Source organism: Sus scrofa, chromosome 16, assembly GCF_000003025.6.
Source record: "Sus scrofa isolate TJ Tabasco breed Duroc chromosome 16, Sscrofa11.1, whole genome shotgun sequence".
Classification (NCBI taxonomy): Eukaryota; Metazoa; Chordata; class Mammalia; order Artiodactyla; family Suidae; genus Sus; species Sus scrofa.
This window is the reverse complement of record NC_010458.4, coordinates 55,173,748-55,198,637: the sequence shown is the minus strand read 5'-3', so window position 1 is coordinate 55,198,637 and position 24,890 is coordinate 55,173,748. Positions and strand designations below refer to the sequence as shown.

General features: G+C 50.2%; 1 protein-coding gene across 3 annotated transcripts in view; it reads right to left on the bottom strand.

Moving 5' to 3' along the window:
• SLIT3 (slit guidance ligand 3) overlaps positions 1 to 24,890 on the bottom strand; it is a 669,892-nt gene that overhangs the window by 22,790 nt on the left and 622,212 nt on the right. For all 3 annotated transcript variants that reach the window (XM_021076955.1, XM_021076953.1, XM_021076954.1), the window contains exons 27-30: positions 22,085 to 22,182; positions 17,343 to 17,482; positions 13,996 to 14,089; positions 749 to 886 (exon numbers count right to left, since the gene is read on the bottom strand). In XM_021076955.1, the coding sequence (XP_020932614.1) occupies positions 749 to 886; positions 13,996 to 14,089; positions 17,343 to 17,482; positions 22,085 to 22,182 (470 nt within the window). The remainder of the gene's footprint in view (positions 1 to 748; positions 887 to 13,995; positions 14,090 to 17,342; positions 17,483 to 22,084; positions 22,183 to 24,890) is intronic.

Here is a 24,890-nt window from a genome sequence, read left to right as displayed (position 1 = left end):
CCCCTTCACATGCCCTACAGATGTCTGACCCCCTGGCCAGTGCCTCCCATCTCTTCTTTCTCTCCTGGCTTCACTGATTCCAAGACTGACCCATCTTTTTTTTTTTTTTTTTGCCTTTTTTTTAGGGCTGCACCTGTGGCATATGGAGGTTTCCAGGCTGAGGGTCGAATCAGAGCTACAGCTGCCTGCCTATACCACAGCCACAGCAATGTTAGATCCGAGTCTGTGACTTACACCACAGTTCATGGCTATACCAGAGCCTTAACCCACGGAGGAAGGCCAGGGATTGAACCTGCGTCCTTATGGATACCAGTCAGACTCGTTTCCGCTGAGCCACAATGGGAACTCCCCCAAACCCTCTTATTCTCCTCCGTTTTTCTGCCATTAGGATACTACAATGGTTTTGTTCTCCAGTCTAGAAAGAAGACTCTTGCCTGTGTGGCCATGTGGCTACTACCCCCGCCCTGCAAGCTGGGCTCCAAAACAGTGGCATCTTCCATCAGCTGGAATCACGCCCAAGCCTGACATTACATGAGCTGGACCCCAAGTGACTTCCACGTGGTTGCCCTGTAGCTTCTCTTCCCATCCATAGCGTGGGGCCAACAATGTCTGCTAACAGTGTCTGGGACTTGGAAGGGCTGAAGAAGGTTTGGGGATCTAAAGGCACCATGTAGACTCCAGACTAGGGCTGCCTGGGCCCACCAGTCTCCAGCCCACTGCCTCCTGCCATCCAGCCCCTCCCTCATACCTGAAGCCCTGGGGGCAGATGCATGTGTAGCCATTGACCGCATCTACACACTGGGCCCCGTGGCGGCACCTGTGGGCCGTGCAGTCATCGTTGTCCACCTCGCAGAGCTTCCCGCTGTAGCCAGGGGGACAGTCGCACCTGGAACACAGCACGGCAAGGCTGTTTCACAGCCCAGGCAGCTTCTAGGGCTGACTCTCCTCTCTCTACCCACATATCTGAGGCCTTCAGCTCTTGCAGGCTCCCCAAAGCTCAGCCCACTGTGGGGCTCACAGGCCGTCCACAGCCTCTGGTCCCTGCAAGCCAATGTCTGCCTGCTTCACCTGGGCCATCCGGCCACTGGAAGCCAGGCAGAGGAGCACAGGCTGCAGGCACACAGTTTTGGGCTCAGATCCACCACAGTCCATATAGGACTAACATTCAGCTTATCCCTCCTTTGTGCCAGGCACTGTGCTAAGCCCCTTTCGGAGACTGCCTTGCTGAGGCCTCCCAGCACCCTGTGAGGGAGGGTCTGCCCCCCTTCAATGCCAGGAGGAAACCAAGACTCCAGGATTGCCGCTGTGACTTCCCTGAGGCTCCCCCCCCATCCTGGGTGATGATACTTTGTTTACACCTAAGTGTATCAGACCCTGTTCTCAGTGTATCAGCTGCTCATTTCCTCTCTGTGTTTCAGTTTCTTCACCTTTAAATGTGATTGATGGGGATTCCAGACAAGACGTGGAGTAGAAAGACGAGCTCACCCTCTCTCATGAATACGCCAAAATTACAACTGCTGAACAACCATCAACAAAATAGACTGGAAGCTACCAAAAAAGATATCCTACACCCAAAGACAAGCCACAATGAGACAGTAGAAGGGGTCCTTTCACAATATAAGCAATCCCATACCCACCAGGTGGGCAACCCACAGACTGGAAAATAACTGTACTGCAGGGGCTCGCCCACAGGAGCGGGAGCTCCAAACCCCACACCAGGTCCCCGAGTCTGGTGGTCTGGCACTGGAAGGAGGAGCTCCTAGAACATTAGGTGTTGAAGGCCAGTGGGGATTGAGTGCAGGACTGAGAAAAACAGAGACTGTACTCGAGAGTACACACAGGGTTTCAAGTGTACTGGGTCCCATAAGAATCTGGGTCAGACCTATCTGTGGGTCTGTGGATGGTCTCTTGGGAAAGCAGGTGGTGGCAGTGGCTCACTCTGGGGGCAGGACATTGGAGGCAGAGGTCACAGGGAATAATCACTGGTGTGTGCTCCCCTGGAAGCTGCTATTCTGGAAAAATCTGGCACCACCCATCAGGGCTGAGAAGCTTCAGGCCAAACAACAAACAGGGTGGGGATGTGGCCCCATCCACCAGCAAACAGGCTGTCTAAAGCCCTTCCAGGCACACAGCTGCTTTTCATCACATCTAGAGACAAAGCACTCACTACCCACCAGAGGGACAAGACTCGGCTCCACCTACCAGTGGGCAGGCACAAGTCCCTCCTATCAGGAAGCCTGCCACAAGTCCCTGTATCAACTTCACCCACAAGGGCACAGACACCAGAAGCAAGAAAGTCTATAACCCTGTAGCCTGCAAAAAGGAGCCCACACAGAAGCTTGACAAAACAAAACGGCAGACAAAAGAACAAGGCAAAATCCCAGGAAACAGCTAAGTGAAGTGGACATAAGCAACCTATATGAAAAAAGACTGTAGAGAAAAAATTGTAAGGATAATTCAAGATCTCAGAAAAACCTGTTGGCAAAGATGGATAAATTATAAGCAACGTTTAATGAAGAAATAGAAGATTTAAACATTAAACAAGCAGACATGAACACCACAATAACTGCAATGAAAAATTCCCTAGAAGGAACCAAAAGCAGAATACAGGAGGTAGAAGAATGAATAAGCAAGGTGGAAGATAGACTTGTGGAAAATCACTGATGGGAACGGAATAAAGAATAAAAGAATGGGAGCTCCCATCGTTGCACAGTGGTTAACGAATCCGACTAGGAACCATGAGGTTGTGGGTTCGATCCCTGCCCTTGCTCAGTGGGTTAACGATCCGGCGTTGCCGTGAGCTGTGGTGTAGGTTGCAGACGTGGCTCAGATCCCGCGTTGCTGTGGCTCTGGCGTAGGCTGGCAGCTACAGCTCCGATTCAACCCCTAGCCTGGGAACCTCCATATGCCGCAGGAGCGGCCCAAAGAAATAGCAAAAAGACAAAAAAAAAAAAAAAAAAAAAAAAAAAGAATAAAAGAATGGAAAGAAATGAGGAGAGTCTAAGAGAACTCTGGGACAATATTCATGCACCAACATTTGCATTATACAGGTGCCAGCAGGAGAACTGAGAAAATATTTGAAGAGATAACAGCTGAAAACTTCCCTAACATGGGAAAGGAATCACTCGCTCAAGTCCAGAAATCACAATGATTACCATATAGACTAAAGCCAAGGAGGAACACATATTAATCCAATTGATGAAAATTAAACACAAAGAGAAAATAATGAAAGCAGCTAGGGAAAAGCAACGAATAATATATAAGGGAACCCTGATAAGGTTATTAGCCAATTTTTCAGCAGAAACACTGCAGGCTGAAGGGAGTGCCATGATATACTTTAAGTGATGAAATGAAAAAACCTCCAACCAAGAATACTCTACCCAGCAAGGTTCTCATTCAGATTTGAAGCAGAAATCAAAAACTTTACACACAAGCAACAGCAAAGAGAATTCAGCACCATCAAACCAGCTTTGCAACAAATACAAAAGGAACTTCTCTAGGCAGAAAAGAAAAGGCCATGACTAGAAACAAGAAAAGGACAAATGAGAAGGCTCACTGATAAAAGCAAATATATAGTAAAGGTAGGAAATCATCCACACACGAATATGATATCAAAACCAGCAATTGTGAGAAGAGGAGAGAAATGCATTTGCAATCAAGAGACCAGCAATTTAAAACAACATTGCATGCATATAAAAATATAAATATCAAATCTTACATATATATGACTATACACACACACACACACACACACACATATATAAAACAATTGTGTGTGTGTGTATTGCTATGTCAAAACCTCACAATAACCACAAATCAAAAATCTACAATTGGGAATTCCCGTCATGGCTCAGTGATTAACAAACCCGACTAGCATCCATGAGGATGTGGGTTCGATCCCTGGTCTCACTTAGTGGGTTAAGGAGCTGGCATTGCCATGAGCTGTGGTGTAGGTTGCAGACATGGCTCAGATCCTGCTTTCTGTGGCTCTGGCATAGGCTGTCAGCTACAGCTCCCGACTTGACCCCTAGCCTGGGAACCTCCATGTGCCGTGGGCGTGGCCCTAAAAGGACAAAAGAACAAAAAACAAAACAAACAAAAAGAAATCTAAAGTAGAAATACTTATATCACACAAAACAGACTTCAAAATGAAGAATGCTACAAGAGAGAAATGACATTACATAATGATCAAAGGATCAATGCAAGAAGATATAACAATTGTAAATATATATGCACCAAAATAGGATCACCTCAATATACAAGGCAACTGCTAACAGTTATAAAAGGAGAAATGGACAGCACAATAATAGTGAGGGACTTTAAGACCCCAATTACAGCAATGGAGAGATCATCCAGACAGAAAATCACCAAGGAAACACAGGCCCCAAATGATGCATTAAAGCAGAGAAGGCTTAATACTTATAGAATATTCCATCTGAAAGCAGTAGAATACACATAGTTCTCAAGTGCACACAGAAAACTCTCTAGGAGAGATCACAATCTGGGCCACAAATCAAGCCTCGGTAAATTTAAGAAAATGGAAATCACAGCAAGCATCTTTTTCGACCACAACATAAGACTTGAAATGAACTATAAGGAAAAAACTGCTAAAAACACAAACACGGGGTGACTAAACAATATGCTACTAAACAACCAATGGATCACTGAAGAACTCAAAGAGGAAATCAATAATATCTAGAGACAAATGAATCCATAATGATCAAAAAACCTATGAGGTGCAGCAAAAGCCATTCTAAGATGGATTTTTACAGCAATACAAGCTTACCTCAAGAAACAAGAAAAACCTCGGAGTTCCCATTGTGGCTCAGTGGTTAACAAATCCAACTAGGAACCATGAGGTTGTGGGTTTGATCCCTGGCCTTGCTCAGTGGGTTAAGGATCTGGCGTTGCTGTGAGCTGTGGTGTAGGTTGTAGATGCGGCTCGGATCCCGCGTTGCTGTGGCTCTGGTGTAGGCTGGTGGCTATAGCTCTGATTCTAGCCTGGGAACCCCCATATGCCATGGGAGCAGCCCAAGAAATGGCAAAAAGACAAGAAAAAAAAAGAAACAATAAAAATCTCAAACAACCTAACCTTACACCTATAGCAACTAGAGAAAGAACAAAAAAACCCCCCAAAGTTAGTAGAAGGAAAGAAATCGTTACGATACAGCAGAAATAAATGAAACAGAAACAAAGGAAACAGTAGAAAAGATCAATGAAACTAAAAGTTGGTATTTTGAAAAGATCAACAAAACTGATAAACTTTTAGCCAGATTCATCAAGAAAAAAAGGGAGCGGGCTCAAGTCAATAAAATTAGAAATGGAAAAGGAGAAGTTACAATGGCCATCGCAGAAATACAGAGGATCAGAAAAGATGACTCCAAGCAACTGTATGCCAATAAAGTGGACAACCTAGAAGAAATGAACAAATTCTTAGAAATGTACAATCTTCCAAGACTGAACCAGGAAGAAATAGAAAAGATGACTGGACCTGTCTTAAGCCCTGAAGTTGAAACCATGATTTGAAAACTTCCAACAAACAAAAGGCCAGGACTGGATGGCCTTCATGGGCAAATTGTATCAAATATTTAGAGAAGAGTTATCACCTATCCTTCTGAAACTATTCCAAAAAACTGCTGAGGAAGGAACACCTCTAAACTCATTCTATGAGGCCACCATACTTTGATACGAAAACCAAAGACGCAATAAAAAAGAAAATTACAGGCCAATATCACTGATGAACAGAGATGCAACAATCCTCAAAAAAAAAAAAAAAAAAAAAAAAAAACGACTAGCAAACTGATCCAGCAATACATTAAAAGGATCATACTCCATGATCAAGTGGGATTTATCCCAGGGATGCAAGGATTTTTCAATATCTGCAAATCCATCAGTGTGATATACCACATTAACAACCTGAAGAATAAGAACCATATGATCCTCTCAAGACATGCAGAAAAAGCTTTTGACAAAATCCAACACCAATTTTTGATAAAAACCCTCCAGAAAGTAGGCATAAAAGGGAAATACCTAAACATAATAAAGGCCATATGTGACAAACCCACACTAACATCATTCTCCATGGTGAATAGCTGAAGGTATTTCCACTAAGATCAGGAACAAGACAAGGATATCTACCCTCACTAATTTTATTCAACACAGTTTTGGAAGTCCTAACCATGGCAGTAAAAATAGAAAAAGAAATAAAAGAAACCAAATTGGAAGAGAAGAAATAAAAATGTTGTTGTTTGCAGATGACATCATATTGTACATAGAAAATTCAAAAAATGCTGCTAGAAAACTACTAGAGCTCACTAATGAATTTGGTAAAGTTGTAGGATACAAATTAATACAAAGAAATCACTCACATTTCTCTACACTTAACAATGCAAGATCAGAAGAGAAGTTAAAGAAACAATTCCATTCACCATTGCATCAAAAAGAATAAAATATTGAGAAATACACCTACCTAAGGAGGCAAAAGACCTGTACTCTGAAAATTATAAGGACCATCAAAGAAACTGAAGATGACAAACAGATGTTCCTAGATTGGAAGAATCATACTGTCAAAATGACTATACTACCCAAGGCAATCTACAGATGCAATGCAATCCCTGTAAATTACCAATGGCATTTTTTGCAGAACTAGAACAAAGAAAAATTTTTAATTTGTGTGGAAACCCAAAGTGCCCTGGATAGCGAAAGCAGTCCTGAGAAAGAAAAATGGAACTTGAGGAATCAGGCTCCTTGACTTCAGACTATACTAAAAAACTACTGTCATGAAAACAGTATGGTATTGGCACAAAAACAGACATAGATCAATGGAACAGGATAGAAAGCCCATAAATAAATCCATGCATCCATGGTCAACTAATGTGTGACAAAGGAGGCAAGAATATACAATGGAGAAAAGACAATCTCTTTAATAAGTGGTGCTGGAAAAATGAACAGCTACATGTAAAAGAATGAAATTAGAACACTCTCTAACACCATACACAAAAATAAACTCAAAATAGATTAAAGATCTAAATATAACCTCGAGTACTATAAAACTCTTAGAGGAAAACATAGGCAGAACACTCTCTGACATAAATCACAGCAATATCTTTTCAGATCCACCTCCTAGAGTATCGAAAATAAAAACAAAAATAAACCAATGGGACCTAGTTAAACTTAAAAGTTTTTGCACAGCAAGGGAAACCATGAATGAAATGAAGACAACCCATGGAACAGAAGAAAATCTTTGCAAATGAAGCGGCTGACAAGGGATTAATCTCCAAAATACACAAAACAGTTCATGCAGCTCCATATCAAAAACCAAACAACCCAATCAAAAAATGGGCAGAAGATCTAAATGGACATTTATCCAAAGAAGACATGGCCTCAAAGAAGATGGCCCAAAAACACATGAAAAGATGCTCAACACTGCTAATTATAAGAGAAATGCAAATCAAAGTACTATATGGTACATGGTACACCAGCCAGAATGGCCATCATCAAAAATTCTACAAACAACAAATGCTGGCGAGGGTGTGGAGAAAAGGGACCCCTCTTACACTGTTGGTGGGAATGTAAATTGGTGCAACCACTATGGGAAACAGTATGGAGGGTCCTCCAAAACCTGAAAATAGAACTACCATGATTCAGCAATCTCACTCCTAGGCATTTATCCAGAGAAAACCACAATTTGAAAAGATACAGGCACCCTGATGTTTACTGCAGCACTGTATTCAATAGCTAAGACATGGAGGCAACCTAAATGTCCATCAACAGAGGAATGAATAAAGATGCGCTACATGTATACAGTATTACTCAGCCATAAAAAGAATGAAATAATGCCATGTGCAGCAACATGGATGGACTTAAGAAATCATCGCACTAAGTGAAATTAGTCATATAGTGAAAGACCAACATCATATGATCTCACTTATACGCGGACGCTAAAGAAAAAGATACAGGGAGTTCCTGTTATGGCTCAGTGTTAGCAAACCTGACTAGCATCCATGAGGACACAGGTTGGATCCCTGGCCTCACTCAATGGGTTAAGGATCTGGCATTGCCATGACCTGTGGGGTAGGTCACAGATGCAGCTCAGATCCTGAGTTGGCTGTGGCTGTGGCATAGGCCAGTGGCTACAGTTCCAATTGGATTCCTAGCCTGGGAACCTCCATATGCGATGGGTGTGGCCCTGAGAGACAAAGACAGACCAAAAAAAAAAAAAAAAAAAAAAAAAGGAAAAAGATACAAATAAAAGTATTTGCAGAAGAGAAACAGACCCACAGATTTTGAAAACAAATTTTTGGTTACCACAGGGGATGGGTGGTGGGAGAGAGGAATGGACTGTGGGTTTGGGATTGGCGTATGCACACTGTGGTACAGGGAACGGCTAACGGGGACCTGCTGCACAGCACAGGGAACTCTACCCAATATTCTGTGATAATCTGTATGGGAAAAGAATCTGAAAGAGAACAGATGTGTGTACATGCATAACTGAATCACTTTGCTGTACAGCAGAAACTATCACAACACTTTAAATAAACTACATTTCAATACAACTTTTAAAAAAGAAAAAAAAAAAAAAAGGATTTCTCATTGTGGCTCAGAGGGTTAAGAACCCAACAATTATCCATGAGGATGCAGGCTCAATCTCTGGCCTCGCTCAGTGGGTTAAGGATATAGCGTTGCTGTGAGGTGTGGTGTATGTCGCAGACATGGCTCGGATCTGGCATTGCTGTGGTATGGGCTGGCAGCTGCAGCTCAGATTCAGCCCCTAGCCTGGGAACGTCCACATGCCACAGGGTGGCCCTCAAACATGAAAAAGAGAAAAAAAAGGCAATATTAATGTGACTCATGATCAATAACTTCACCTCTTCTGGGGGTTTTAAAAATTGATTAAGTGATATACTCTGCAGGAAACTAGATGCACACTGAGTACACAACGTGAGATGCAGAAGGTGCTGCTGAGCACAATGAAGAAATGATGCTGTTGGCACTCCCTTAATTTTTTTTGGCTTTTTGCCTTTTCTAGGGTCACTCCTGTGGCACATGGAGGTTCCCAGGCTAGGGGTCTAATCGGAGTTGTAGTCACTGGCCTACACCAGAGCCACAGCAACGCAGGATCCGAGCCGTGTCTGCGACCTACACCACAGCTCATGGCAACACCGGATCCTTAACCCACTGAGCAAGGCCAGGGATCGAACACACAACCTCATGGTTCCCAGTCGGATTCGTTAACCACTGCGCCGCAACAGGAACTCCCACTCCCTTGATTCCATTCTATCATTTGTACATTGTTCCTGAGAGATTCCTGCCTGGATTAGAAGGGCGAATCCCCCGTCCTGCCCATGCTAAGTGCCTCCTCTTCTCCAGGTGAGAGGATGGGGGCTACTGGCCCAACCCAGGTCTGCAGGTGACCCGCCCCTCCTTGAGGAGCCCCTGTCAGCAGCTCCATCACATCTCTGCTGGCCCTGGTTTCCACCCGGCCAGAGAAAGTTGCTGTGGCTGGCCTCCCTGGGTGTGTGCCTGAAACACGCCTCTCTGGGTTCCTCTGTCTGGAGTGACACTGTGCCCAAGTCTCCGCAAGAGAGACTGGAGGTACCACCTTACTCACAGGGGTTTCAGCACACGAGCAGATGGACACAAGTGCTTCCTGGCTCTTCTGCCTCCTGCAGGGCCTGGAGCCCGCACCCCTCTCTGGGCTCACCGGCTAAATTCTCCGGGGCTGAGTGCAAATAATAACCATGGCTTATCTAAGTCAGGGGGCAGGTGGTGTGGGCAGGGAGAGGTGTAGTACAGGTGGCCAGCAGAAGGGAGAGCTTGGAATACTTAGGAGACAAAGGATCCCGAAGGGGAAGCAGCAGGACAGAGGGACGTTCCCCTCCTCCCCTCCCCGCCCCCAGGATGGACAGAAGTGGGCTGGAGTCACAGGAGGACCCTGGCCTTGCAGGGGTTGGAAGGACACAGTGCATGCTGTGGACTTGTGGCAAGGTAAGATACTCAGAGTAGGGGTGTCCCTGGAGGGGGCCAAGTTCTAGAATCTGAGGATTTACTGGGCTTGCATCCAAAAGCCGGGAATCTGCTAAGGTCTGACCTGCTCACCTTTATTATTTGACGGGTAAATGTGAAATACCAGACTCACTGCCACTCCAGACGCTGCAGACTTTCACATCGTAGCCCACATCCCAGCCTAGTCTTTTAAAGAAACAGACTGGGGATGCCTTTGCAGGGCGGGGGCCGGGCATGTGCTCACTATTCTGCAGGCCAGGCCCCTGCTAGAGGCAAACCTGGCCCTGGCAGACGTCTGTGTTTGTGTCTCTTGAGCAACTCAAGCTCTGTGAGCTTCTCTAAGGCCACACAGCGGCTCTCTCCTTACAGGGTAAAACCCAGCCTCTCAAACGTGGAGGTCAAGGCTACGGATGAGGATTCTTCATGAGGAATTAGGGAAGCCGTGCTTGCTCATGGGTGAAGCGGTGGAGGTCTGGAGGGCTGATATGCTTTCCCTTTTTCCAACAGCCCTCGCCACATCCGCACTTCTCAAACGGAACACCCAGGACTCTTGTTAAAATGCAGCTTCTGATTCAAGGGCGTGTAGGTGGGGCCTGGGAATTAGCATTCCTAACAAGCTCTCCTGGGATGCTGATGCCACTGGTTCATGGGCCTCACGTCCAGGAGCAAGCCTTTCCACATTTCTTCATCTACTTAAAGGCGATGGGTGTAACCTGCGTTCCCTTTTTTGTCTTTTTACGGCTGTACCCACGGCATATGGAAGTTCCCAGGCCAGGGGCTGAATGGGAGCTGCACCTGCCGGCCTATGCCACAGCCACAGCCATGCCAGATCTGAGCCATGTTTGCGAGCTACACCACAGCCCACGGCAACACTGGATCCTTAACCCACTGAGCGAGGCCAGGGATCAAACCTGCAATCCTCGTGGATACGAGTCAGGTTCGTTACCGCTGAGCCACAATGGGAACTCCTGTTTCTGCTATTATTCTTTTCAGTGTTCACGGACAGCGTTACTATTTTCAGGGCCTCGGCATATGATTATTTCAGTGTTCATGTCACAGAGACGGATACAGTGCTATCTGTCCTGTTGAGACCTCATTAGAGCAAACATACCAGGAAATCTCCAAGGAAAAACATCTTCAAACACAGGCAGAGGTGTCACTGCCAGCATGTCTCTTAATGTCCCTATTGCCGGCCTTCGCATACGAGTTGTTATGGTGATGGTGGGGAGGAGGATGATATTATAAAATGTTGCACTGGGAGAAGGGACTTTTGATTTAAATGCATCTTAGTAAAAAAAAAAAAAAAAATCAACATTATTGAGTTGGCCTGTGGACCTCTTCAAGATTCTAACAGGCATTGTGCATAAATGTATTATCTCAAGATTTTGAAAGCTAGGCTGCTTTCTTGCTATTGCATATTGTCCTTGAACTCAAGGGGTCTTAGTTACAGCAGAGAGAGCTTCCAGGGACAAGCAGCAGAGGATCCTGGTCTCTTGCCTGCTCCTGTGTCCAGTCCCAACTCCCTAGCACTCCGACCACAGACTGACACCCTGGGCCGCTCATCCAAGCCAGCATCTTCGGAGCTTGCTTGCTGTCCACTCGGCCTCAAGTGCCATGGATCTCCTTTCATCTGTGGCTATTCTATCCAGTCCTTGTAGCTCAGAGGCCCAGTCACCACCACTGCCCCTGCCCACGCACACCCAAAGCACTGCGCTTGGCAGTCGGATTGGCTCAGCTTTGGGTCCAAGTTTGTGTTTTATGCACCTCTTCTCAGCCCTTTGTTCTTTCTGCAGTTAAAGAGCAGCCCCGATCTGAAGTCAAAGCCGGGAGTGGGAAGAGCGGGGCTGGGGGGCATCCCTCACCCTGACTCACCCTCAAGGGACTCGACCACCTGCAAGCCCACCCAGCACAGCTCCGAGGGGATGGGGGAGGTAAGGGGGGCTTGCTGGAGGGTGCGTGCACTGAGGGCTGCAGCTCCCTTAGCTCCCTGTGAAGCCAGAGGCCCTGACCCGGCCCTTGCGTTTTCCCTGGCGGTGAGCGCTAGGCCCAGGATGTCCACATCGGAAAGGAAAACCCAAGGACACCTGCTCATGCCCCCTCTCCCTCCCCCCACCTACCCTAGACTCTTCTACCTGAGGGGCCGCCTTCTCTCAACCCACCCCCACTCCCACCCCACCCATCCTTTGGTGGTCACTTCACATCCCACGTCCTCGGGTAGGGAGCCTTCCCTCTCTCTCCAGAAGCTTCTTCTCCCCACTCCTCAGAACCCCAGCAGCGCTCAGAGCCAGAATCCAGGGCCCTAGAAATTCCTTCTTTTCAAAACCTTTGTTTTGCGTCAACATTTTCTCCAGCTTCACAGCAAGAGCCTTGGAGGGAATCAAAAACCCCGTGGGACCTGCTGCTCTCACCGCAATGAGGATTTGGGGTCTAATGGCTGGGCTGGCTGGGGAACGGAAACTGGAACCCATAACTCTTAGATTCCACGACTCTAAGGGTTTACAAGTTCAAGTTTTGCAGAGCCTGTGACAGTTCTAAGTTGTTAAATTCTGTGATTTTACGATGTCTGGGGTTTTCCTTTTTTTTTTTTTTTGGCCATACCTGCGGCATATGGATGTTTCCGGGCCAGGGATTGAATCCGATCCACAGCTGTGACCTATGCAACAGCTGCAGCAATGCTGGGCCCTTAACCCACGGTGCCACAGTAGGAACTCCTGTCTGTGGTTTTCTAAGATTCTGGGTTGCCAGGGAGCCCTAAGCTCTGCTGTGTAGAATCACAGTCTCAAAAACCCCCAGGTCTGAGAACTCTCTGACTCATGATGGAGAGCTGGACAGACACAGAGTGATGAGAGCGCCTGGGGCCAAAGAGACCAGGGCCCGAGCTTCTGTTCTCCAGAGGCTGGAGAAACCACTGGATGAAAGGCTGGTCAGGATTCCCCTTAAAGACTCATCAGCACAGACACCGAGCTCTAGACCCACAGCCCTCCTCACTCGGGGTGGCTCTGTAGGGTCATTTCTGGTGTCTTTGCTGAAGACTTTGCTCTGGTCTCTGCCTGATTCCTTGGTGCTAGAAGCCCCCAGCCCCAACCTCAGTGTTGGACAGAGTCTGCTGGGGAGGAGGGAAGGCAACTGCGTGGAAGGCAGCTTTGAGGTAGAGGAGAGTGTCCTTGGCCAAAGGGTTCTAGCCTGTCCCTACCAATGTCAGAAAATCGCAGGTTTTTGAGGGTCTCAGGATCTTCTCCAAAAGAGGCCATGGCACACATTTTCATGAAGGAGGGTGGAGGGAGGAGGTGGGGACAGAGCCCAGAAGGGACTTCCCAGGGGTGCCATTTGATTCCAAGGCTCCAGAAGCCGTGCCTTCTCCTGAGGCAGCCTCTCCATTCGCCCTTAGAATCGCTCAGGTGCGCCCCCAGCTCCTATGGGCTCCGCTGCTCCCATGGGGACCGCTCCACCAGTGGCTGTGTCTGCGCAACCCATCAGGGCTCACTCCCCCTTCCCCCCACCCCTGCCCCCACCACACACAGGTGCACAGGCTGGCACACCTGCTGGGGCCACAGAGGGTGGAGAGCTGTGAAGGCTGCACCCAGGGAAGGCGAACAGATACCTTGGGACTCTGCCTTCTCTGTGCGACTGCTCTACATACTGGCTTGGGGAAGAAAAGAGGTGCTGAGAGAGGGAGGGGGACAAAGAGGGGGGAAGGGGTAAGGAAAAGGGGGATTTCTTCCTCTCAACAGAGTGGGGGCTGGGGACGGAGAAGCCAGAGACAGAGGCTCAGAGAGACTCCCACAAAAACAGAGACAGAGGCGCACACACACAGGGAAACAGAGACAGAGAGTCACATCACACCTAGACAGGAGAAAGCACATGGTAAAGAACAAACAACAGGCAGAAAAAGGGAGAGAGAGAATACGGAGGGAGCCCCAGAGCCTCTGTCTCAAGCGGCAGACTGTTGGAGCAGTTGGGACCCTGGGCTGCGGCATGAACAAGCCTTACCTGAATCCTCTGTCCAGGGAGACACACTTCGCCTCATGCTGACAGAGGTTCATCCCGGGCACGCAGTGGTCAATCACCTCGTCGCACAGCTCACCTGGTGGGGGCGAGGAGCGAACCCAGGATCAGGGGTGGTTCATGCAGTAGGTCACAACTATCAGAAGCCCTGCATTTGCTCTCTTGGCATCTCCTTTCTCCTGTCCCTCTGCCTCGATTTCCCTGGCAGTGACAATGGGAAGATTCCAGGACCTCTCCTGGGCACTGTCACTGCACCACTGTTTGCCTGTGTCACTCCATCAGCCAGGAGCTGCACTGCTGAAACCACAGGATGCCAGCCCCTGACCCCGGGCTATGCTTCTTTGTTTCTTTATTCCACAGCCACTTATGGAGCACTTTCTGTGTGGCAGCACTGGGCCAGGTGCCAGGGACACCATAGTGACCTGGTCCGATCCCCACCCCGGCGCTGGCCTGCAGAAGAGGGTCTACAAATAAGCAGGCAGTTACCACACAGAGCTGTCAGTGAAATGATGGGAACACTCGGTGGAAACCCAGGGGCCTCCTGGAGGAGCAAACAGGGCTTAACAGCACAGTCCACCTGTTACAGATACGTAAGCCTCCTGGATTTTCTCAGAGAAGAAAATATGAAAGGAATTTAAAGGTCTGGTCTCTGGATGCTTTCTCTTTGAAATTCTTGGTGCCAGAAGATGCCTGATGGGTCATAAATACACAGGGATCCAAGGCTTGCATCTAAGCCCTGAAACATTCGTACCACCTTAAACTGCGCTTCGGGACAGTGGGAGGTAAGACAGGACAGCGGGGATGAGGTCACTGGCAGACGCACCTCTGAGCTCTGGGCCTCCTCAAAGTCCACCCGCTCAAGGCAGGTGACAGTGACTCAGGAGACAAAGTCTTCTAGCCAGGGAGGTTCTTTCCTAGGGCAGGTGTGAGCAGAGGGTTGCCTGGGCGGCTTCCTCCAGGGGAGGAAGGTCCTGAGAGAGGCTGGGGAGTAAATGAATGATGGACATACCCCCAGAGTCTCTCCTCTGCTCCACTGGGGACAAGCTGACCCCTACCCTGTCCTTATTTTGCCCCCAAGCCTCTCAAGACCTCTCATGTAGGGCACTGCGTGCTCTGTAAGACTCCTCTTCGTCTCCTGGAGACACCCAGAGAGCCGTCGTCTCTGTGGGGGACACTGCTGACATTTTCTGGCAAAAACCACAACAGCCCATTCTGGGGGACAACGTACACGAGAGCACAAGTGCACCCCAGTCGGCGGCAGACACAGGCAGGAAACCCTCTTAGCAAGTGTTTCCTCAGCACCCCCCACCCTGCTCATGTGCCCACCGTCGAGTCCGTTCAAGTCCCTCTTCTGAGCCCCTAGGCCTCCTCTTCCTGCGGGGGCTTTTACTATCGCTCTCTGGCACTGAGCGGATTCCTTAGGACCAATGATTTAATTCTATGTGATGCTGCCTCTCGTCTCTCAGGTAGACCAGATGCCCCCTGTCGCTGAGGGCATAGCTTAGATGTCTTGATACTTTCATGGCCAGTTCAGGGTTCTGCAGACAGTAAGCACACAGGGACTGTGGCTTATTGCTCAGTCAACTCGGCCACAGCTCCACTCGTGGAAGATGGAAGATGTATGACATAAGAAAGGTAGATTCTCAGGAGAGTTCCCTGCATTTTTATTTATTTATTTTTTGTCTTTTTCCCTTTGTCTAGGGCTGCTCCCATGGCACATGGAGGTTCTCAGTCTAGGAGTCTAATTGGAGCTGTAGCCACCGGCCTACGCCAGAGCCACAGCAGCACAGGATCCGAGCCGTGTCTGCAACCTACACCACACCTCACGGCAACACCGGATCCTTAACCCACTGAGCAAGGCCAGGGATCGAACCTGCAACTTCATGGTTCCTAGTTGGATTTGTTAACCACTGAGCCACGACGGGAACTCCCCTGCATTTTTAGTAGAGATCTTTCTCTGGGACCCCCAGAGGCCTAGGATTAAGTGGAGTACATGCTTTTCTCAGTTGGTCTGGGCACATTCCCGCAGTCCCAAGAGTATGCTTGGGAGGCGGGGGATCTGGCTATTGGGCTGGAAGCCTGCATACAGGCACAGGATCTTGGGGGGCAAGGGGGCCACTTGGCTTCCTTCCCTGAAGCCCTCAAGACCGCTTCTATTTGTCTTCTATGTCTTCCCATCTCCCACCTCATTCCTGACACTGAAGCCAGGTTCCATAAGGCTTGGCCGTGGGAGTCCCTGGGTTGTAGCATCCTTGTTGTCAGCCTTGCCTTAGGCTACTATTTCCTAAAATATGTTTATTGCAACCCAGGATCTCTGGATTGGCAAGGGTATTTCAGAGTAGGAGACGCGAGGGAAGCTCTGAGACCACGTGAATTTGGGACCTGCTGCGTTAAACCAAGTGAAGTGGCTTTCTTTAAAGCAGGAACTCTCAGAACCTCTCATATGCTAATTTGTATCACGTTGCTCCAAGCAAAGGGTTACTATTACACGCAGTGCTTCCCAAATTTGTTTTGCCCTTGGCACCTTTTCTTCGAAGAATGCACAGAATTTCTGGAATTCCCATTTGAGAAATGCCGCTTTAGGCTGATCTTACAACACAGTAGGCTGTGTGTTCACCACGTGGTGGCATTTTGCCTCATGATCTAATGGTACATACAACGGTCCTCATTAGGGGCTTTTAATCTATGATGTAAAAGTGCCCTGTTCTGGGGCCGGGTAAATACAACGATTCTCCTGAGGCATAACCTCGGGGGGGGGGCGGGGAAGCCTTTATTCTCTGGCTGGGTTGGGTGCCTCTGTGATCCCACAACCCCCTGGGCTATACGTCTTAGGTTCTCATTCTAGCAAATGCATGTCTCTCTACTTGACCATAGATAGCATCTTCCGAGAAGGAATTTTGTCTTGCTCGGTTTGGTATCCCCAGCTCCTAGCAGGGTGGTCTGGAAGATTCGATTTCTAGAGAAGCGGGGAGCAGACCTGAACAAAGCATCACCACAGGGCCAGGGCCTCTCTGCGGGTCTCAAACACCCCCGGGGGCTCCAGGGTCTCCAAAGGCAAGGATGAACATCAGCTAAAAGAAGGGAAAGCTGAAAGGGCCCTGGGAACCTCTTCAACGTGCGAAGGAGCTAGTGAATTTCTGGGGTGGACAAGCGACGAGAGTGGGCTTTGGGAAGCCCCTCGTGGCACGGTTTGGGGGACTCAAGCCTTCGTCTAAAGGGCAAAGCAGGAGGAGTCTTTGGAAGAAGCTAAGAAAGGGGTATTTTTCTAGGCATGACACGCCAGCCCCACTGCCCACACCCTCCAACCCACGCTCAGGCGCCAGAGGCCTCACCTGTGTAGTTGGGGGGGCAAACACACACGTAGTTGTTGATGCCGTCCACGCAGGTGGCGTTGTTCTCACAGTCGTTGTCCTCACAGTCGTCTGGGTTGATCTCGCACCGCTGCCCCTCGAAACCCAGAGGGCAGGAGCAGCTTTGGGGATGTGTGGGTGGGGAAGCAGGGAGCCAGGGGTCAGGGGGGAGGGCAGGTTGGAGCGGCAGAGGGGCGGGGGGGGCGGGGGGGGAAGCATAATTAGGTTTTTCCTTCGGCTGGAGTCCAAGGCAGCCCTTCCGACACATGAGGACTTGGCATCCTGAGCAGGAAGACCCCCTAGGTGCCCAAGAGGGCATTTCACCCAGCCCCGCCTTTGGGCAGCATTTCATCTCCCCTGACGGCCATGCCTCCTCTCCTGCTCCCCCAGCTGGAAGTGGTTTCAGGGCTGAGATTAAATTCCTCCAGCTGTCTCCCATGCAGCCCTTCCTTCAGCTGTTCTGTGGGTTCTCTCTTTTGCAAAGAAAGAAATGGCAGCATAAACCTTGCCCTTTTTGTGACTTTCTACTCAAAGGCAGCCAGCCTTTCAATGGGGAGCAGGACAGGGTGGCTCTGCAACCCGGTTTCCCGGGAATTAACTTCCATCTCGGTTTGCTCATCTGTCCACGGACGGTATGACCTACCCCCAGGGAGGATTCAATGAGATGATACAAGTAAAATGCTCAGAAGGGTACAAAGCACAGAGAAAACGCTGAGAACACATTAGCCAGGTTTAGTCCTAGACAAAACCACCTGCCACCTTCACCTTTCCTTAGGGCTGCCGCCTCTCCCGGTCAAGTATTCCTGCTATTTCTGAGCTCCCTGCAGCTCTGGGGGATGAGGGGATGAGAGGATGGGTGGGAGAGCCCCTTTCCTGCCAACACTGAGGCTTTCTGATGAGCTCAGCTTAAGACACCATACATCAGCATGAGGCATCTCCTTAACTTGTCTCTGGAGTGTTGAACCTCTTATATAAAAACCGCAACACCTGTCCGCAGCCCGACCTTGGCCACACCCCCAGGGCCAGGCATGCAAAGTAACTCAGAGCAGATGAAGGCTGGGAAGACGAGGGGGGAGGAGGCGTTGGGGGGTGCAGGTGGGGCCGAGTGTCTGATGAAACGAGCCCTTCAGGGATGCTCACTCTTTCTGTGCCCCCCCATCCTCACTAGGGACACACACCCCATCCAGGAACGTGTGTTCTAGTCTCGAACCTGGAATTCCAGGCCTCTCTCCAGCTCAGAGACTGCTCTGACTTGGGATTTAGCTAAAGAATGAAACTAAAAATAGGAAGTGGGTTTCTGTGGTCCTAGAATCCTACCTAACCTCCTTCCCCCTCTGACTTGAAAACTGTGTCACGCTGTCTACAAAAGGCTGGGGGTGGGGAGCGGAGGGGGGGGGCGTACTGTTCTTGGGTCTGCGCTCTCGAGGTAGAGCAAAATGATTCTAACTCCCCTTTTTCTGTTAGGAACCCCAGGCATTCATGAAAAAGGTCATTTCTTCAGAGCCAGACAGGGGGTAGGTTTCCAAAGATCTTCAACCCTAATGCTGCCTATTTTCCTGAAGTGAGTCACTCTGCCTCTGCTCGTGCAGTCTTTGGAGCCTTAGGACTGCATGAAAGGGGCACAAGAGTGGCTGGTCTAGGGAGCAGGGGTTGCTCACGGAGTGAACAGAGGTGGGGAAGAGGCTAAAGTCTGGAAACCTGCCTGCTCGGGCCAGGGTCGGGGTGGTGGAGGTGGCTGTCAAGCAGATTTCAAGAGCAAAGTGTTAGCTGGGGGACAGCATTTTTTTTTTTTTTTTTTTTTTTTTTTTGGTGAGCAGACGATGTGTCAGAACTAAAGAAACATCTGTATAAAGAGGTAGGTGATGCTTCTAGAATTCTAACAAGAGGGGTCATGGATTGAATTGTGTCCCCTCAAAAAATAGGTTGAAATCAGCCCCACAGTGTTTCGGAAGGTGGCCTGATTGGGAATCAGGTTCATTGCAGCTGTAATTGGTTAACTAAAGACGCCGCAGTTACCCTGGGGTGGGGTGAGGGTTTTACTTTTTCTTTTTTTTTTAAAGGGCTGCACCAAGGGCATTTGGAGGTTCCCAGGCTAGGGGTCAAAACAGCTGTAGCTGCCGTCCTAAGCCACAGCCACAGCTACTGGCTCCATCTGGGACCTACACCGCAGCTCATGACAACTCTGCATCCTTAACCACTAAGCGAGGCCGGGAATGGAACTTGCATCCTAATGGATGCTAGTCAGATTCCTTTCTGCTGAGCCCCGACGGGAACTCCATGGGGTAGGGTGAGCTTCTAATCCAACCTGACCTGTTTCCTTACAAGCCGCTCTGTGCAGACAAACACAGGGAGAAGGCCGTGTGCCGCTCAAGGCAGAGACTGGAGCGATGCAGCTGCAGGTTAAGAAATGTCAGCAGCCGCCAGAAGCTAGGAATAAGCGGGGATCCTCCTTCAGCTTTTCAGAGGAAGCACGGCTGTGCTGACCCCTTGATTCTGGGCTTCTGGCCTCCAGGGCTGTGTGAGAATCCATTCTGTGATCTCGCGCCCCCTGCCCGGGGTTCTCTGATGTGGCAGCTCTAAGAAACTGACAGGACAAGGGAGCAGGACTCCCGCACAGGTGCCCCCTCCTTGTGAGCCTGTCAGGTGCTGCCGTGAAGGGCAGGGCTTTCCTACTGCTTGGGGAGCCCACAGAAGCTACGCCATCTCCGGGAAGTGCGCCTCACTGCCTGAACCCTCCACCCCATTTCTCTAATCCTGTCGGTCTGGGCCATTTTCCTGGAAAATGAAGTCCTAAAAATATTTCCAGTTCATGTGAATTTCCTCAACAAGGCAGCGTGGAGGCGGGATCCTTCTGCTCACCGGCCCCTCCAGCCCAAGGGAGCTACATGATGGCCTGCAGGGGGCGCTCCTCCCTCGTGACAACGGTCCTCGGGCAAAGAAGCAGGGGATGCGGTGAAGGCGGGGCCCGCCTTTCCGCCCTGGAGGTGTGTTTCCTGGCTGAGGCCACAGGGGCCGGCCACCACCGCCACCACCGTGAGATCGCTGGGTGGTTTCTCCTCGCCTTCTGCCCTCTGTGCGAGGGTGGGAGTGGGTGGTTAGGCCTGCTCCTGGCAGGAAAAGGAACTCTGCCTTGAATTTCACTTGTCAAGAGTCGAGTTTGATGGGGCCGGCTTAGCTGGTGGACACGTGGGCGGCTGAATTCCCTGGGGAGAAGAACCAGCGCCCTGCACCTGACTTCTTTCACAGACCCCAGAGCAACCCCAGCCAGAGGGCCTCTGATAATTGATTGTTCAAGACCTGAGTGCCAAGACTTCTGCACATAGCTTGGCACTGGGTGCCCCTTCCTTTACTGCCTGACCCACTGACTCACCAGGGGTGCCAAACGAGCCAGTTCTCGCTGGCCTGCTTTTGCCAGGGTGTGGGTTGGTAAACTGGGCATCTGCAAGCTGTCGGGGAGGGTGGGAAGCAGGAGGCAGCCAGAGGTTTGGCAGAGGCCCGGAAGGCCCACTCCAAGGACAGGGACGAGAAAAAAAGCTTAGGTGGCATCTACCCTTTTTCTTCCTGAACTCTTAATGCCAGAGAGGAAAGTGGCAGGGTTGGAATTGATTGTCAGCATCTGTGACCTAGAGCAAATCAGTCCCTGTCTCTCAGTTTCCTTATTATTATTATTTTCTTTTTAAGGCCGCACCTGCAGCACATGGAAGTTACCAGGCTAGAGGTCAAATCGGAGCTACAGCTGCCGGCCTGCACCACAGCCACAGCCGTGCTGGATCAGAGCTGCATCTTCGACCGACACCACAGCTCCGGCAAGGCCACTAAGCGAGGCCAGGGATCGAACCCGCATCCTCATGGATATTAGTCGGGTTTCCACTGGAGCTGCAACAGGAACTCCCTCCTCATCTGTTCAATGGGCTTGGTACCTACCTGTACCAGATAGGGCCCTTTTGAGGATATTAAATGAGACTGAGAGTCGGTGCCTGGGACATAATGCACATGTAATCAGTGTCACCTATTATCACTATTATTTACAACCCTGAAAAGAGGGGTGGAATGACCAGGCTGGCAGGTCTCTGAGCTGTTCCTAATTCTATCCTGCTCTTGGGTAAGGCCCTCCCAGAACAAAGAGAAGGCAACGTGGCATAACCAGCATCTGTGTGCGCACGCGTAGCTCGGCAGCAGCAAGACAATCAGTATCCATGTGCAACTTTGTAACAGACCATCCAACCAGAATTTGCATAAGGGGGACAAAAGGACCAAAATGTAAAAGGGAAAATAACGGAGGGTATATAAGACAGCGCCTCGCTGCGTTCGGGGCTCAGCCTTTGGATATGAATCCCCGGAGCCAGTGCTGGCGCGAATAAACGCTGCTTCCTGGCAAAAAGCCTCGATGTCCCATCTCTCTGTACGAGAATCCTTCAACCCTCTGACTTTAGCCGGCCACGGAGCTCCCCTTGGAGTCTGGAGACAGACCACCTCAATTCAGATTCCTATACCGATGCTCACTGTGTAACTGCTGACAAATGATTTGTCCCTTTGGCACCTCATCTTCCCTATTTGTACGAAAGGGACAGGGTGTGAAGAGGCCTGAACTCATTCGCATAAAGGGCTGGGCACAGTGGGGGCACACAGTAGGCCCTCGGGGAGCCCAGCTGTGAGTCCTCAGCCTGCCCCAAACGTCTGACCAGGAAGACTGGCGGAGAGAAGGAGTCAGAGTGAGCTGTTACCTGAACCCATCCTGGTGGCTCTCGCTCAGGTGGCAGGTGCCTCCGTGCTGACAGGGGTTCTGGATGCAGGTGTTGATGGGCACGGTGCAGTCTTTGCCCTGAGGAGCAGAAGAGGGAGAAGCACGTGGTTGGGGAGCTTTTCCACGGCTGCCATGGTGAGGAGACCCCTGTGGGTTCTCATCCCCTTCCTCTGGGATGAGGCCAGGAGATGGGGGCATGAAGGGCCTGGGGCCAGCCTCCTCTGTGACCCAGAGCATGTCCAAGGGAGCCCTTGCCTTTGGTCCCTCCGCAGTGAGGAGGGGAAGAAGGCTGAACTCAGGAGTTTGGGGCCTGGCCTCACTACTTCCCAGAATTCACCCCTTTCTTGCTATCCTAGCCCAGAGGAAGACCTGACTTCACATTGCAGCGGCATCGCTTCCTGGCTGGCTGACCTTGACCTTGGACAAGCCTTTTAACTTCCACAAGCCCACCTCAGAGAGCTGTGATCAGAATTACACTAGACTTTCCATTTACCGAAATGCTTAACATGACAGAACACATCTAGCGCATAGTAGGCATTCTATAAACACCAGGAGATGGTATTATTCGCCTCACTGAGACCTAACTATAATCCACAAGTTGGAGGATGGACTAAGGCTGAAGTGTGGTCAATAGACTTTGGCTCTATGAAGTGACAACCCCCAGAGAGTCATCTTTGATGGGTCTGGACGGGGGCCCAGGTGTTGGTATTTATGCTGAGGTTCTGCAGGTGACCCTGATATTAGGCCCCCGGGTGAGAGAGGGTTTTGGGTGGAGCAGGATTCCTTTAGAGCTGGCACCCCTGAAGAGGATGTCTGAGAAGGAGCCAACCGTGTGGGAGGTGGGGAAGAGTGTGCCAGGCAGAAGGAACAGAGAGGGCAAAGGCCCAGCAGGGGGAGGCCCAGGTGGAGACGGAGGACTTTAGGACCCCGCATACCAGGGAGCAGCTCAACTCTTGGTACTCCATCTCCAGCTTCTCCCTGGGACCTATGGACCAGGCTGCACCCAGGTCTTGGCAAGCGGTGCCCTGGAGGACCAGCGGGACCTGGGAGGATGTCTGCTGCATTAATTTCTGGGCTCGGTGTGGGTGCCGTGCCAGGCGGGGGTGATCATGGGAGCCCTCCCACTGCCACACCACCTGCTCGCCATCTGCCTGAGAAAATCCTCTTCCCTGCTCTGCTGCTGCTGCCAGTGCCTGTGACAAGTGGAACTGGGCTTCCTGGCTGGATGTCACTGCCAGCCATGCCCAGGACGCTGCCGTGCCCTGCGCTTTTCCTTCTGGTTCCAATGCTGAAGCTTCGGGCCCTGCCTCCAAAAGCCAGAAGGCACAGCCGCGTCTGTCTGGTTCTTTCCATGAACCATCACAGCTAAAAGGCCCGTCAGATGTTTCTCGGAGGACAGAGGAGAAGGCGATCTGCGGTGGGCTCTGGGTCTACCCGAAGCCAGAGCAACACAGGATCCCTTTCAGAAAGTCCAAGAGTGGATGGAAACTGCAACATTCATTCTTTTTTTTTTTGTCTTTTTAAGACCACGCCTGCAGCATGTGGAAGTTCCCAGGCTATGGGTCGAATCAGAGTTACAGCTGCCAGCCTACCCCACAGCCACAGCAACGCAGGATCCGAGCTGCGCCTGTGACCTACACCACAGCTCATGGCAACGCCGGATCCTTAACCCACTGAGCAAGGCCAGGGATCGAACCCGCATCCTCCTGGATAATAGTCGGGTTTGTTACCGCTGAGCCATGATGGGGATTCCCGAGATATTCATGCTCACTCCCATTTATGGAGCACGTTTTCCATTCCAGGGCGCAAGCTTAGGTTTTATATTCATGATCGCTTTCAATGTTCACAACACCCCCACGAGGTTGGTCTGAATGTCATTAGCCCCATTTTCACAGGGAGAGAAGGCAGACAGTGACGATCACGCAGCAGGAAGTGGATCTGGCAGCAGCTGAACCCAGCCATTCAGTCCAAGGTGAGTGCTGGGAACCGCTTGCTGGGTCCTTGTTTCTGATCCTTTCCAAACCCGGGCTGTGCCATGAGGCAGGTCTGAATGCACAGGCTACTCGGGCTGCTGCTATGCACCTTGAGGAAATGACTAATTCTGAGATTGGTTTTCATCGTCTGTAAAATGGGAATAATAATACCTGCCCTATGGAGCTAATGACTCATTAGCAATCACACTCATTTAAGGCACCTGGCAGCTAATGACGGCTCCATAATCAAGAGCTGTTCAGATAATGGTCGTTACTGCCGTCTGAGGTAGGCTGACTGTGGGTGATTAAAAGACTCTTTCAAGTCTTTGGTGCTGAGCAGTTCCGTGTGCGTGCGTGCGTGCATGCATGCGTGCGTGCGTGTGTCTGTCTGTCTCCATGGGCCACAGACTGCAGGACAGAACCTGAGCCGGTCAGGGCAGGCCCTCCCTAGCGCCTGCCCGGGCCAGCCTCTGCTCAGGGAACTCTCAGGTACCAGGGAGTCCAGGTGGATGCCTCCCCTGGGGGTAGGGGCGGGGGTGGAAGTGGAAATAGGGGGTGTCTCCTCCAGCCCTTATGCGGCAGCGCACAGAAATCAGGGAGGCAGAGTCCAGTACTTGATAATGTGGTGACTGGGCCTGGAGGTGGGGATTTCTCTCACTTAGAGGTTCTTGAGAAACAATCACCATTACATGCCTGGCCGTTTAGCTCACTTCAACTCTCTCCAGCCTCATTTTGCTCAAATCCACTAGATTTGTGATGCTCCGTGGCTATCCACCATGACGCCCTTCTGGGTGTGCGTGTGCGTGTGTGTAT